The 13,040-nt window shown below is 41.2% G+C and overlaps 1 protein-coding gene across 13 annotated transcripts in view; it reads left to right on the forward strand.

Annotated features, from left to right (window-relative positions):
* EYA4 (EYA transcriptional coactivator and phosphatase 4) overlaps positions 1-13,040 on the forward strand; it is a 377,003-nt gene that overhangs the window by 288,881 nt on the left and 75,082 nt on the right. For all 13 annotated transcript variants that reach the window (XM_040350451.1, XM_040350452.1, XM_040350455.1 and 10 more), the window contains one exon: positions 4,820-5,000. In XM_040350451.1, coding sequence (XP_040206385.1) covers positions 4,820-5,000 — 181 coding nt within the window. The remainder of the gene's footprint in view (positions 1-4,819; positions 5,001-13,040) is intronic.

Genomic DNA, 13,040 nt, shown 5'->3' on the forward strand with positions numbered 1-13,040 from the left:
GGGAGGAAGCGGAGGAGAAGCAGACATTCTGCTGCAGTGGCTGTAGGAAAACCTCTCGTGTGTACGGGGGAAAAGTTACCGAGCAGGTACTTGGTTCCCCCCCCCGGGATTTCCGACTGATCTTTTCCCATCGGGAATCCCGGTTGTGTGTAGGAGGCATACCTCTGCTGCACAAAAATCTCAAGCAGCATTATCAACCCTGCCTCAATTCTCACCTATTGTACTATTCAACTCTACCTATCCCTGTTCCACTCTGTCTCTCTCTATATCCATTCCTTTACTAGAAAAACAGTGCTGCTAACTTGAATCCAAAGAGATTGCTTACACAGACATAATTTAAAGTTAACTCCATGTTGTTCTGGAAGCTGTGAAGATGGCTGGAGTGTGGTTAGGGAAAATAGAAATTGGGAATATATATATATTTTTAATACAGAAAGTGAAAGGTTAACCATAGGAGTTCTACTTTAAGTCTTGAGAGACCCCTTTTGCTCTTCAAGTACATTTTAAGGGCATTCACACTGTTGACACCTGTGCAATTATAAAATAATAACGCATGTGACATCCTTTCAAAAAAGTCTGCCACATTAGTTTCACTATTTTTAATAGCTGCTATCTATAGTTATGCCCTTGGTTTTGGCAAGCGTGAATGGGACATTCAAATAATTATGTTTTCATTGTTCCACTCCGGCATCCTGCGAAACCCTTATGGCGGTATGTTCATGCTTCCATACTAATTATATTGAGTTGCATTTAGTGTAGTCATGGCTGTGCCAGGACACAAAAATTACAACATACAATCCTAAGAAGGACTAGTATTTTCATGACGTGTGCTGTTGATATCCCAATGTATCCATATTTTTCAAAGCAGTGCACAGAATAGATATAATGACCATAACAATATATGTGTACTTTTTGTTATTACTTATTAATTAATTAAACATAATATTTTCCTGACCTCTTCCTTGAATGCAGATACTGTATTTCTGAAAGAACAGGAAAATATAACATTATCCAACAATTTATTGCCAAATGATAGAAGTGGAACATGCATTTATTCCATAGACTATTCAACTCAGAAGAAATCTGAGCCATCTGAACATATTTACATCAGACAACGAGCAGTTCCTTACAAATTTTCCCACTCAAAACATATGATCATTATCAAGTTATCATGCTCTTTGCTAATTGTTGTGTCTTCTTTTTATCAGTTTGTAAGCACACCGTTTGCAAGAAAGATGATAGTGTTTGGGGTGTCTTGTAAACCTTATATATTTCCTTATATAGTAGGGTCACTTTCTGCCTGAACTGAGTAAGTTATACTGCCTGCTATATTGCTTCTGCAGTACAGATTCAGCCCATTCAGGTCTATGGGATGTTAGTATGCGGTATCCTTCAGAGAAAGAAATTATGGACCTGCAGAGGGGGTTGAAGCAGTTATGTGTGTTGAGGGGGATAGGGATGGGGTTGTAAAAAGGTGAACATGCACTTGGCTGTACTTCCCCTAAGGATCATAGCAGTGCAGTTCGTTCTGCACTCCTGTGCTCTTTTCAACTGACAGCAGGCTGAAGCCTGCTGTCGGCTGACATCACAGAGCCGGTCGGTCCAGGCTCGGGCAAGATCGCGACCATATGGTCAGGATCCACCCATATGCCTGGACCACTGAGAGCCTAACCTGGCCTCTCCTATACCCTCCACAGCCCAGTGCTCCAGTAAGCATGGAGGGCAGAGCAGAGAGCTGTGAGAACTGAGCTATTGGCAGTGTTTGATTGCTCAGTTCTCAGTGTTAGAGCTGGCAGGGGACAGATGCTGCATCGCACCAATGCTGCATTCACCTAGATAAGTATGATTTAAAAAAAATGATTCCCTAACTTCTCTTTCAAAGCAATGAGTCAAAAAAAAATGTTTTTTTTTTATAAAATTTGCTTCTGTTTAACCCCTTAATAACACTTAGTTTACCCTAATTAATCCTAATTAACTCCTTCTTCCCTCTCCCTTAATTATATGCCTGTTGATTTCTTAGTTAAATTTTTCTAAAAATTTATGTTTAAACTTTTTTTTAGTTTTATGTTCGTTAATATTTTCAGTGTCGTATTATGAAAAAGCACAATATTGAGTAGCCTTGATTTTGATTTTAAATACCTTAATTTGTATATAAAATGCTTTGTATCAGAACATAGTTTCATGCCATTCTAATTGGAGCAAATTATAGAATAAAATACATTCCTTTTTATCTACAGTAACACTGTTTTCCTTTTAAAATTACACTGATTAATAAAGAAAAAAAACTTTTTTTGTTTTGTTACTTTTTTGCCATGGATTGCATAAAAACTAAGTAATTTTTGCAAGACAGTCTCACCAAAAGAAATTCTTGTTCTAAAAAATATATTTAGTACTTTATCTTCAGTAATGACACAGTTATTGTGGAACCATAGCAGAAATGTAGACATCGCACTGGTCAAGAGGCAGTGCACATGTGTATGAGCTGAACTGGCTAAATAATAATTCCATGCAAACTTGGCAACTTGATTCTGGGTGGCAGGTTCAATTATCTCCTGCTGCAGCCACAGTGTTCCTGTTGGATTTTTAAAATAAATCTTTATATATCAGTTCACATGCTCTGATTCTTGAACTGGGTAAATGTGGAGAACTCAGCATGTCATCTTTTTTTTGTTAGTGAATCACACATATGTGCTTTCAGATTTTTCTAATATGTAGAAGTATGATTGTCTTAAGTCATGAATTAAGTGATTTTTCATAGATTGGAAAAAACTATATGAGCATTTTCAGTTAAATGTTACTAAACCCACAACAGTAACATTAGTTTGTATATGCAGTAACGCATGCCTGTGGAACCTAAGGGGTTAATCCTCTGCATTGTGCACAAAGGCTGTGTGATCCTGTCTCTCCGATCTTCCTCTTTAACTGACTCCAACTCATCTACTGATAGAACAGAGCATTAGGAGTCAGGCTGCACATACTCAGTTTGGTGTGTATTGCTGGAGATTTTCTTTTATTTTATTGGGAGAGTGCATGTGATCAGCACAGGGCCAATCAGCTCTGTCCAGACAGAGGATCAGGGGAAAATTAATGTAAAAAAACTTCAGCCTTTAGAATCATTCACTTTAGAAAAATAATGTTTCCACTGCCCGCATGTGCACTAAAAAGAAGCGTCTTAAAAATGTAGTCAAACAGCAGCCAAAATATAAACACATAGAAAATCCAATTACTATATAATGTACACGCCTCATAAAGTAAACTAAAGCTCTCTTTACCTTCCCTAATTTAGCCAAATCCACCTTCATTTGTGTCTGCCATGCTCTCCCTCCCAGACACAGCAGCTCACAGTGGGAGGGTTTCAGCATCAGTCGGTGCTGTCAATCCATAAAAGCAATGGGTAGGACTAGGTGTGACCAGGTGCTGATTGAACAGCTGCAGGCTTAGCGGGTAGTAGTTATTCGCATTCAACCCTACTGGTTCTGTAATATTGAACATTACAGAAAAAAGTCACAGAACAAGTCAGCTTGAATCTGATTAACATTAGCTATACAATGACCAGGATAAATGAGAACCATGAACCATCAAATACAAGAAAAAGTGAATTAGCAGTGACAATGCTGATAGCTAGGCTCCCTACAACACATTTTATCCCACTACGGTGAAAACAAGCACAGCCTACATAAGAGTGGCAGCTCTGGTCTGGCTTCAGAAACAGTGCAGAATCATTGCCACACCATCACAGGGGTGAATTATGTGGTCTACAATGGCAGGCTCAACAGGTATTTTTGAAACTTTACAGGAGTAGTTGGAAAAAAACATGTACGTTTTAAAGAGGAGACCATAGTTTTACTATAAGGCCTCATGCACACTGGACGTTTTTACAGCAGCTGTTTTTGGCAGTAGACATTTTTTTCTACAGTCAATAAACTCTCCATCATGTTATCCTATGTGTCCATGCACACATTGGCTGTTATCAGCAGTTTTGTGCAGTAGCGTTTTTGAGCAGTAAAAAAAAAGTGGGTTCCGAGAGAGGTTTTTCCACTGTAAAAACGCTCTAGCACTGGTAAACGCTGATAAACGTCGATAAACGCCAATAAACGCTCAAAAACATCACTCATCAGCGTTTTTTTATGTTTTTGAACCATTGAAAAAAAAATCTTCAACAATAAAACGCTAACGCGGAAAAACGCAAAAAAAACACTATTGAGGAAAACGTTGAAAAAAGCTAAAAAAAAAGTTGAAAAACTCACTGCAAAGTTAATGGCATTTTTATAACGTTATTTTAACGTCCAGTGTGCAGCAGGCCTAATAAACATTAGGATTTTTTTACAAGTACAATGTTTTAGAGACAAGGTTTTTCTCATAGAAAACCTACACTCGTCAACTAGAGTCTCACTTTCACTAAAACTAATATAAAGCATAAGTCATAACTGATTTATTTACATGATTTAAATGTTTGCATTTTAAAGGAACAGTTCATGTATATATGTATGTGAATATATAAAAAAACATCATACAGAACAAAAGGTGAATCGTGTTAAATTTGTTGGTCTTTAATTCCATTATAGCCACCTGTGAAACATCTTTTCAGGAATTTAACTGTAATTATAGGCTGTATTAGTGTTTTTAGCATTACTAATGTTAAGACCATACAGTTTGTATGCAATTTTCTTTGGTTGGGTGTTAACGATATATTAAACCTACCTGAAGAAAAAGAATACTCCATTCAATTTAGTGCTAAGAGCTTATTAATCCTCTCTGCTGCCAAATCTCAAATAATAATTTCACTACTTCACTTAACAAATTGTTCCTATTGTTCCAGGATTATCCCTCTTACACAGCTTTTGGCCAAAACCAATATGCACAGTATTACTCGGCATCAACATATTCAGCCTACATGACCCCAAATAACACAGTGGATGGCACCTCGTCATCTTCAACATATCAGTTACAGGATTCACTTTCAGGTCTAACTAATCAACAGGGTACAGATCTTCATTCAGGTAAATCATTCACAGATTCTTTTATGGTTCTCTGTTTTGGATTTACAGATTTATCCAGCCTTTTATAATAGTTTTCTTGTTTGGTGTAATTTTATAATGAGCAAAACTGTTCAAAAATATTGATGTAATATTGTAGTTTAAAAATGTGCCAAAATATATATGTAATAAATAACAGTAGTAGACAAAAGACAGTTGGGCCAGAATCGCAAATTGAGCACCAATGCTTCCTGCCTAAAGTGGAACAATTGAGTACTTTCTGTGATACTTTTTTTAATTTGCACAAGGATCCAAATTTTCAGGATGAGCTATTGGGTGTGAAACCTTCTTCAAGGCCCAAGCAGTACAGTACTGCTTGGACCTTGAAGAAGGGGGTTCACCCCGAAAGCTTGTCCTGAAAAATTTGGATGCTAGTGCAAATTAAAAAAACTCAACTGTTCTTGTATAGTGCTGCTACTACACATGTGTATGGAACTGTTTCTAAGAGTGCTATGGAACTGTTTTTAAAACCTATAAAACGAGCTTAGAATGCAAGCTTTAAAAAAATCATGATGCCTGATTAGCACCATCTTGTTCTGAAAAGGTTAATGCCGATCAACATTAGGAGAACCAGACAGTTAAAAGTCCAGTTGTTCAAAAACCATGCACTGCTGACTTATGCAATTCTAAAATAGATGCATACCTTGCGTTCAACAGGACAGCTGCTCATTCTGAATTAGAGATTAGCTTAATGAAATAAAGTTGGTTCTGAAGGAAGGAATAGTGAAGTGAAGGGCACAGCAGTTGAGGTACCCTTACAAAGAGTTTGGGCGAAATTCCAAGACCATTAGAGTGAAAATGTATATACATCATTACCTTAAGTTACTGATTTTTACATTTTATTTTGAAGTGGGTATAAACAATGCATTTAGGAAAATTATTTTTAAAAGTACTGTGAACTAGTAAACCTAAAATATGATGTTGAAATAAATTAACTATGTAATTCTTTTGTAGTCTCTTAACCATTATGTTAGATTATAAAAAAAATACTGCTATTGGACAGTACCTCAAAACTAACTTTTGAATGATTTGAATGAGTTGGATGAGTTTGAATGATTGATTTTGTGTTTCACTAAACATGCCATCAATTCATTTTGCTGAAGACACGTATCTAAATGTTCTGAACTTAGTCCAATGACATTGTTGGTGATGACTAGATCATAGATTTCACATGATGCAACTGGGTAGAGCACATAGTTAAATTATATTATTATCTGTTTCGGTCATATAAAAACTGTTCAGAAAATAGTCATGATAAAAAATAAATCATTCCATTTAAACTTACAACTGTTAAAAAGGTGAACAGTAGTCATTAATAATAATTTTCAAGCACATTTAAATGTATGTTTTTGAGACAAATTACGTAGATTTTATAACATTTTGTAAAGCCAACTATAATTTTGGCACTATGGTTCTCAAAAGTGATACAGAGATATTCCTGTGATTTTAGTGAGTACTATGCATAGTGCTTATAAGAATAGTCCCTGCAAATCTACTCTTGCAGACTTTATGGCCAGTTGCCTGACCTTAGTTGCACCTCAATACCAGACACTTTCGCCCTCTTTCTGCCAAGGCCAATTTTTAGATGTCAGTGCTGTCACATTTTGAATGACAGAATTGTACCCAAATTAAATATTTATTATTTTTTTAAAACAGGCAGAGCTTTCTTTGGTGGTATTTAACCAGTTGCTGACGGCCGTACGACTTTGTACGGCCTCAGCGCGGCTCTAAATTCCTAACAGGCCGTGTTTTTACGGCCTCCCCTTTGCTCGTTCCCCGCGCGCGCTCACGAGCGCGCAGCGGGGAACTAATGTCATCGCCGCGTCCCCTGGATACAGCCGCACGCAGATCGCGGTAAATAGCCAATCACAGCGGCTATTTACATCGCGATCTGGACAGCCAATGACGGATGATCTCATATGTAAACATATGAGATCATCTCTCATTGCCGGCGCTCTCTCCACACACAGACGCCGCATGTGTGGAGAGAGTGAGTGACAGTTACAGTACAGTGAAAAAGTAAAAAAAAGTGCCCATCAGCGCCCAATCAGTGCCCACCAGTGCCCACCTGGTACCACCAGTGCCCACCTGGTACCACCAGTGCCCACCTGGTACCACCAGTGCCCACCTAGTACCACCAGTGCCCACCTGGTGCCCACCTGTGCCACAGTACAGCCCGTGCCACAGTACAGCCCGTGCCACAGTACCGCCCGTGCCACAGTACCGCCCGTGCCACAGTACCGCCCGTGCCACAGTACCGCCCGTGCCACAGTACCGCCTGTGCCCGCCTGTGCCACCAGTACCGCCTGTGCCACCAGTACCGCCTGTGCCATCAGTACCGCCTGTGCCATCAGTACCGCCTGTGCCATCAGTACCGCCCGTGCCATCAGTACCGCCCGTGCCACCGTACCACCTGTGCCACCGTACCACCTGTGCTCGCCTGTGCCATCAGTACCGCCCGTGCCATCAGTAACGTCCGTACCGCCCGTGCCATCAGTACCGCCCGTGTCATCAGTACCGCCCGTGCCACAGTACCACCTGTGCCCGCCTGTGCCATCAGTACCACCTGTGCCATCAGTACTGCCTGTGCCATCAGTACCACCTGTGCCATCAGTACCGCCTGTGCCATCAGTACCGCCTGTGCCATCAGTACCGCCTGTGCCCACCTGTGATCAGGGCCCATCTGCAACACCTCAGTGCCCATCTGTGCCGCCTCATCCGTGCACATCTGTGCCGCCTCATCCGTGCACATCTGTGCAATCAGTACACATCTGTGCAGCCTCATCAGTCCCCATCTCTGCCACCTCAGTCCCCATCTCTGCCACCTCAGTCCCCATCTCTGCCACCTCAGTCCCCATCTCTGCCCATCTGTGCCACCTCAGTGTACATCTGTGCCACACACACACCGCCAACAATGTCAAAACGTCGCTATTCCTTACAGGAGGCATTTCAGATTATTTCTGCACCTGATGAGAGCAATGTGGAGCTCCCTGTTTCTGATTCCCAATCGGATTCGGACGTAGACTATGAGCCAATCTACACCAGTGGAACAGCGACAGGCTCAGAGGGGGAAGATGGTCAGCCCGCCAAAAGAAGGCGCTCTGGTGAGGAGGCAGTGGCATCCACCAGCACCGACATGCCATCCACCAGCACCGACATGCCATCCACCGATACTGAAGTGCCATCCACCAGTACCGTCGTGCCATCCACCTCTACCGAATTGCCATCCACCAGCACCGCAGTACCCCAGCAACAAAGGTCAAGGACCCATGCCAGCCTTCCCTATGCCCTTCAGTACCCCCTGTGGCTTCCTCCAAATTCCGGAGAAGCCAACATTCCCCCCTTCACTGCCCAGCCAGGAGTCCAGGTAAACACGGACAATTTTTCCCCAATTCAATTTTTCGATTTATTTTTCCCTGAGGAACTGCTTTCTAGCATTGTGGCCCAGTGCAACTTGTATGCCCAACAATTTATCATCAAGAACCCCACATCGTCCTATGCCCGTCCCTTCCAGTGGAGAGACCTTACAGTGGATGAGTTCAGGATTTTTTTAGGCCTCACTTTTTGCATGGGACTCAACCCAAAAAATGAAAAACATTCCTTTTGGTCAAAACGCCCCATTTACCACATGCCAATTTTCTCCACAACAATGCCCAGATCCCGATATTTTCTAATCATGAGGTTCCTCCACTTCAATGATAATACACAGTGCCTTCCCCGAAATGACCCGAATTTTGACAGGCTTTTCAAAATTCGCCCCTTATTAGATTATTTTTCGCAATTATTCCCCCAAATATATACCCCGGAACAAAACGTATGTGTCGACGAGTCCCTAGTAAAATTTTGTGGCCGACTTAAAATCAAACAATTTATACCCAGCAAAAGGGCCCGCTATGGGGTGAAGGTCTACAAACTTTGCGAACGAGCCACAGGGTATCTTTATTCCTTTTTGGTGTACCAAGGGAAGGACACCCAGCTGAATCCCCCCGATTGCCCAGACTACTTGGGATCAAGTGGGAAAGTTGTCTGGCAACTCATCAACCCCCTCCTTGATAAAGGATACCACCTGTACGTGGACAACTTCTATACGTCTCTTCCTCTGTTCCACAACCTGCACCGAAAGAAGACGCCAGCATGTGGCACCGCCAGAAAGAACCGGAAAGGCTTTCCGCAAAGCCTTGTAAATACAAAGCTGAAGAAAGGGGAATCGGCGAGTCTGCGGAACAAGGAGGTTCTGGCAGTGAAGTGGAGGGACAGAAGAGACGTATATATGTTGTCCTCCATCCACAACGATTCTTTTGTTGAAACCCGCAGAAGGCGTGGCACCACCATCCAAAAACCCACCTGCATTCAGGACTACAATTTGTTCATGGGGGGAGTCGACTTAAACGACCAAATGTTGGAACCATACCTTGCCACAAGACGCACGTACCATTGGTACAAAAAGGTAGCAATTTATTTTTTTCATTTGGCCGTCTACAACTCCCATGTTGTTTACCGCAAATCAACCCAAAACCCCCTACCCTTCCTTGGCTACCTGGAGGAAATTACCACTTCCCTGATATTCCCGAACGACCTGCCCCAACACATCCGATCAGATGTCCTAAGTCGGCTCTCCGAACGGCACTTCCCGGATAAGGTCCCTCCCACAGCATCAGGCCGACGAGCTCAAAAAAAATGTAGAGTGTGTACCAGTGCAGGAATCAGACGGGACACAGTTTACTATTGTGCAGAGTGTCCTTCACAACCAGGCCTCTGTATAATTGACTGTTTCAAACGTTACCATACTAAACTAAAGTATTAGTTTAGTATGGTAAACGTAATCCTCCGTTCCTGCCTTCTCACCCCTTATGCCACTGCCTGCTTTTGTAACTGACCCCGGCTTGTTATTGGACCACCCTTCTGCCTAATGATTTTGCAATACCGCTGCCTGATTTGGAATTGACCCTGGACTGTTTTTCGACCATTCTTCTGCCTAACGATTCTGTACTGCCTCTGCCTGATCTGGAACTGACCTCGGACTGTTTGACCATGCCTTTTGCCTGCCTCTTGGACTGATCTTGTACCCTGCTACTGGACTAGTGGGATTCAACACAGGGGTCTCACATATGTGAGGGGCGCCAGAAAAGTTTTTCTGGATGAAGAAAACTTTTTTGTTTTCTCATGCTAGATTAGGGTCTGGTTGCCCGGAGGCTTCAAAGAGATTTGGGTGGGAGAAGCCTCTACCCCTGTCCCCATTCTGTCCTGAACGAGGCCCTCCTTCTGCCTGTAGGACCTATGCCATCATGCCTCTGCCTGTTGCATGAACTGACCACCTGCAGTATCCCTGCCTGGACGTTGCTGACCAAGTCCCTGCCTGCTGCCTGGACCAGTGCTATCCTGCTGTGTAGAACTGCGCTACTATTACCAAGGTAATCTTTTGTTTACGCTTTGCTCAGCATAATGTATTTTGGGGTGTAATTCTTGGTATGTGCATGCTATGTGTCTCTGGAACACCTGACGGTGTTCCTTGCATGTTGGATCTCTATATGTGGTCAGGCTGTGTAGAAGTCTCACACATGGGGTATCGTTTTACTCAGGAGGAGTAGCAGAATGTATTTTGGGGTGTCATTTTTGCTATGTACATGCTATGTGTTGGAAATATCTTATCAATGGACAACTTTGTGTAAAAAAAATGCGTTTTCATTTTTTTTCCACATATTCCAAAAACTTCTGGAAAAAAATGAACTGTTCAAAAGACTCATTATGCCTCATAGATTATACGTTGGGGTGTTAGCTTTCCAAAATGGGGTCATTTTGTGGGTAATTCCATTGTCCTGGTGTTCCAGGGCCTTCAAACGTGTAATAGGTTGTCAACTAGTTAGATGTGCAATTTATGCTCCTAAAACCCCTGATGGCGCTCCCTGCATGTTGGGCATCTGTATGTGGCCAGGCAGTGAAAAAGTCTCACACATGGGGTATCGTTTTACTCAGGAGGAATAGCAGAATGTATTTTGGGGTGTCATTTTTGCTATGTACATGCTATGTGTTGGAAATATCTTATCATTGGACAACTTTGTGTAAAAAAAATGCGTTTTCATTTTTTTTCCACATATTCCAAAAACTTCTGGAAAAAAATGAACCGTTCAAAAGACTCATTATGCCTCATAGATTATACGTTGGGGTGTTAGCTTTCCAAAATGGGGTCATTTTGTGGGTAATTCCATTGTCCTGGTGTTCCAGGGCCTTCAAACGTGTAATAGGTTGTCAACTAGTTAGATGTGCAATTTATGCTCCTAAAACCCCTGATGGCGCTCCCTGCATGTTGGGCATCTGTATGTGGCCAGGCAGTGAAAAAGTCTCACACATGGGGTATCGTTTTACTCAGGAGGAATAGCAGAATGTATTTTGGGGTGTCATTTTTGCTATGTACATGCTATGTGTTGGAAATATCTTATCAATGGACAACTTTGTGTAAAAAAAATGCGTTTTCATTTTTTTTCCACATATTCCAAAAACTTCTGGAAAAAAATGAACCGTTCAAAAGACTCATTATGCCTCATAGATTATACGTTGGGGTGTTAGCTTTCCAAAATGGGGTCATTTTGTGGGTAATTCCATTGTCCTGGTGTTCCAGGGCCTTCAAACGTGTAATAGGTTGTCAACTAGTTAGATGTGCAATTTATGCTCCTAAAACCCCTGATGGCGCTCCCTGCAGGTTGGGCATCGGTATGTGGCCAGGCAGTGGAAAAGTCTCACACATGGGGTATCGTTTTACTCAGGAAGAGTAGCAGAATGTATTTTGGGGTGTCATTTGTGGTATGCACATGCCATGTGAGAGAAATAAGCAATTACAATGACACTTTTGAGAAATTTTTTAAATAAAAAATAAAAATCTTAATTTTGCAAAGTGTTTTGGGAAAAAATGACAACTTCAAATAACTCACCATGCCTCTTACTAAATACCTTGGGATGTCTACTTTCCAAAAAGGGGTTATTTGGGGGGAATTTGTACTTTCCTGGCTTGTTAGGGTCTCAAGAAATGAGATAGGCCTTCAAAACATCAGGTGTGATCAGATGTGATAATTTATTATGATTTGCGCTATAGCTTGTAGACTCTAAAACTTTCACACAGACCAAATAATTTCCCAAAAAATTGGGTTATTTTTATCAAAGACATGTAGCAGTATAAATTGTGGCCAAAATTTATGAAGAAAATTTAATATTTTGCAAAATTTTATCACAGAAACTAAGAAAAAAACATTTTTTTTCTAAATTTTCGGTCTTTTTTCATTAATAGCGCAAAAAATAAAAAACCCAGAGGTGATCAAATACCACCAAAAGAAAGCTCTATTTGTGGGAAAAAAAGGACAAAAAAATCATTTGGGTACAGTGTTGCATGACTGAGTAATTGTCATTCAAAGTGTGAGAGCCCTGAAAGCTGAAAATTGGTCTGGTCAGGAGAGTGTTTAAGTGCCCAGTATGGAAGTGGTTAATCACCTGTGTTTTCTTCTTTTTTTTTTGCTATTTAAACAAAAAATGACTGAATAATGATTAAATATTAAAACCCTCCCTATTAAAAGCAGCTGCATAAAATCTAAAACGTGGTTTATGCAGCGCTAAAAAATCCCTAAGTATCCTAAACCAGTATCATACACCAATATCATATATTTACTAATTTATTTACGTGAAGTGCATTAATTATATGGACCTTTTACACTGTGCAGATTATCCAAATATAGTACATCAATTACATATATGTCCATTGTTGCAGGAAAGAAAATTGCTAGATTCTCCTATTAACACATTCAGTGATAATGGGGGAATCCTCCCGCAGCATTATTATGTTCTGCTGTCGGGAAGCCTTTCCTGCTGGCAGAATACAAGGATTACTGTTGACGGCTACAGCCGTTATTGCATGCACAAAATCAGACAGGCTGGTTGTACTGAAGTCAATAGAAGGATCAACTTCAGTTCAACCAGATTTCCCAGATATGGATCAAACCTCGGCTGGCCTCTGCTGAA

The sequence above is a fragment of the Rana temporaria genome, chromosome 4 (assembly GCF_905171775.1).
Source record: "Rana temporaria chromosome 4, aRanTem1.1, whole genome shotgun sequence".
NCBI lineage: Eukaryota > Metazoa > Chordata > Amphibia > Anura > Ranidae > Rana > Rana temporaria.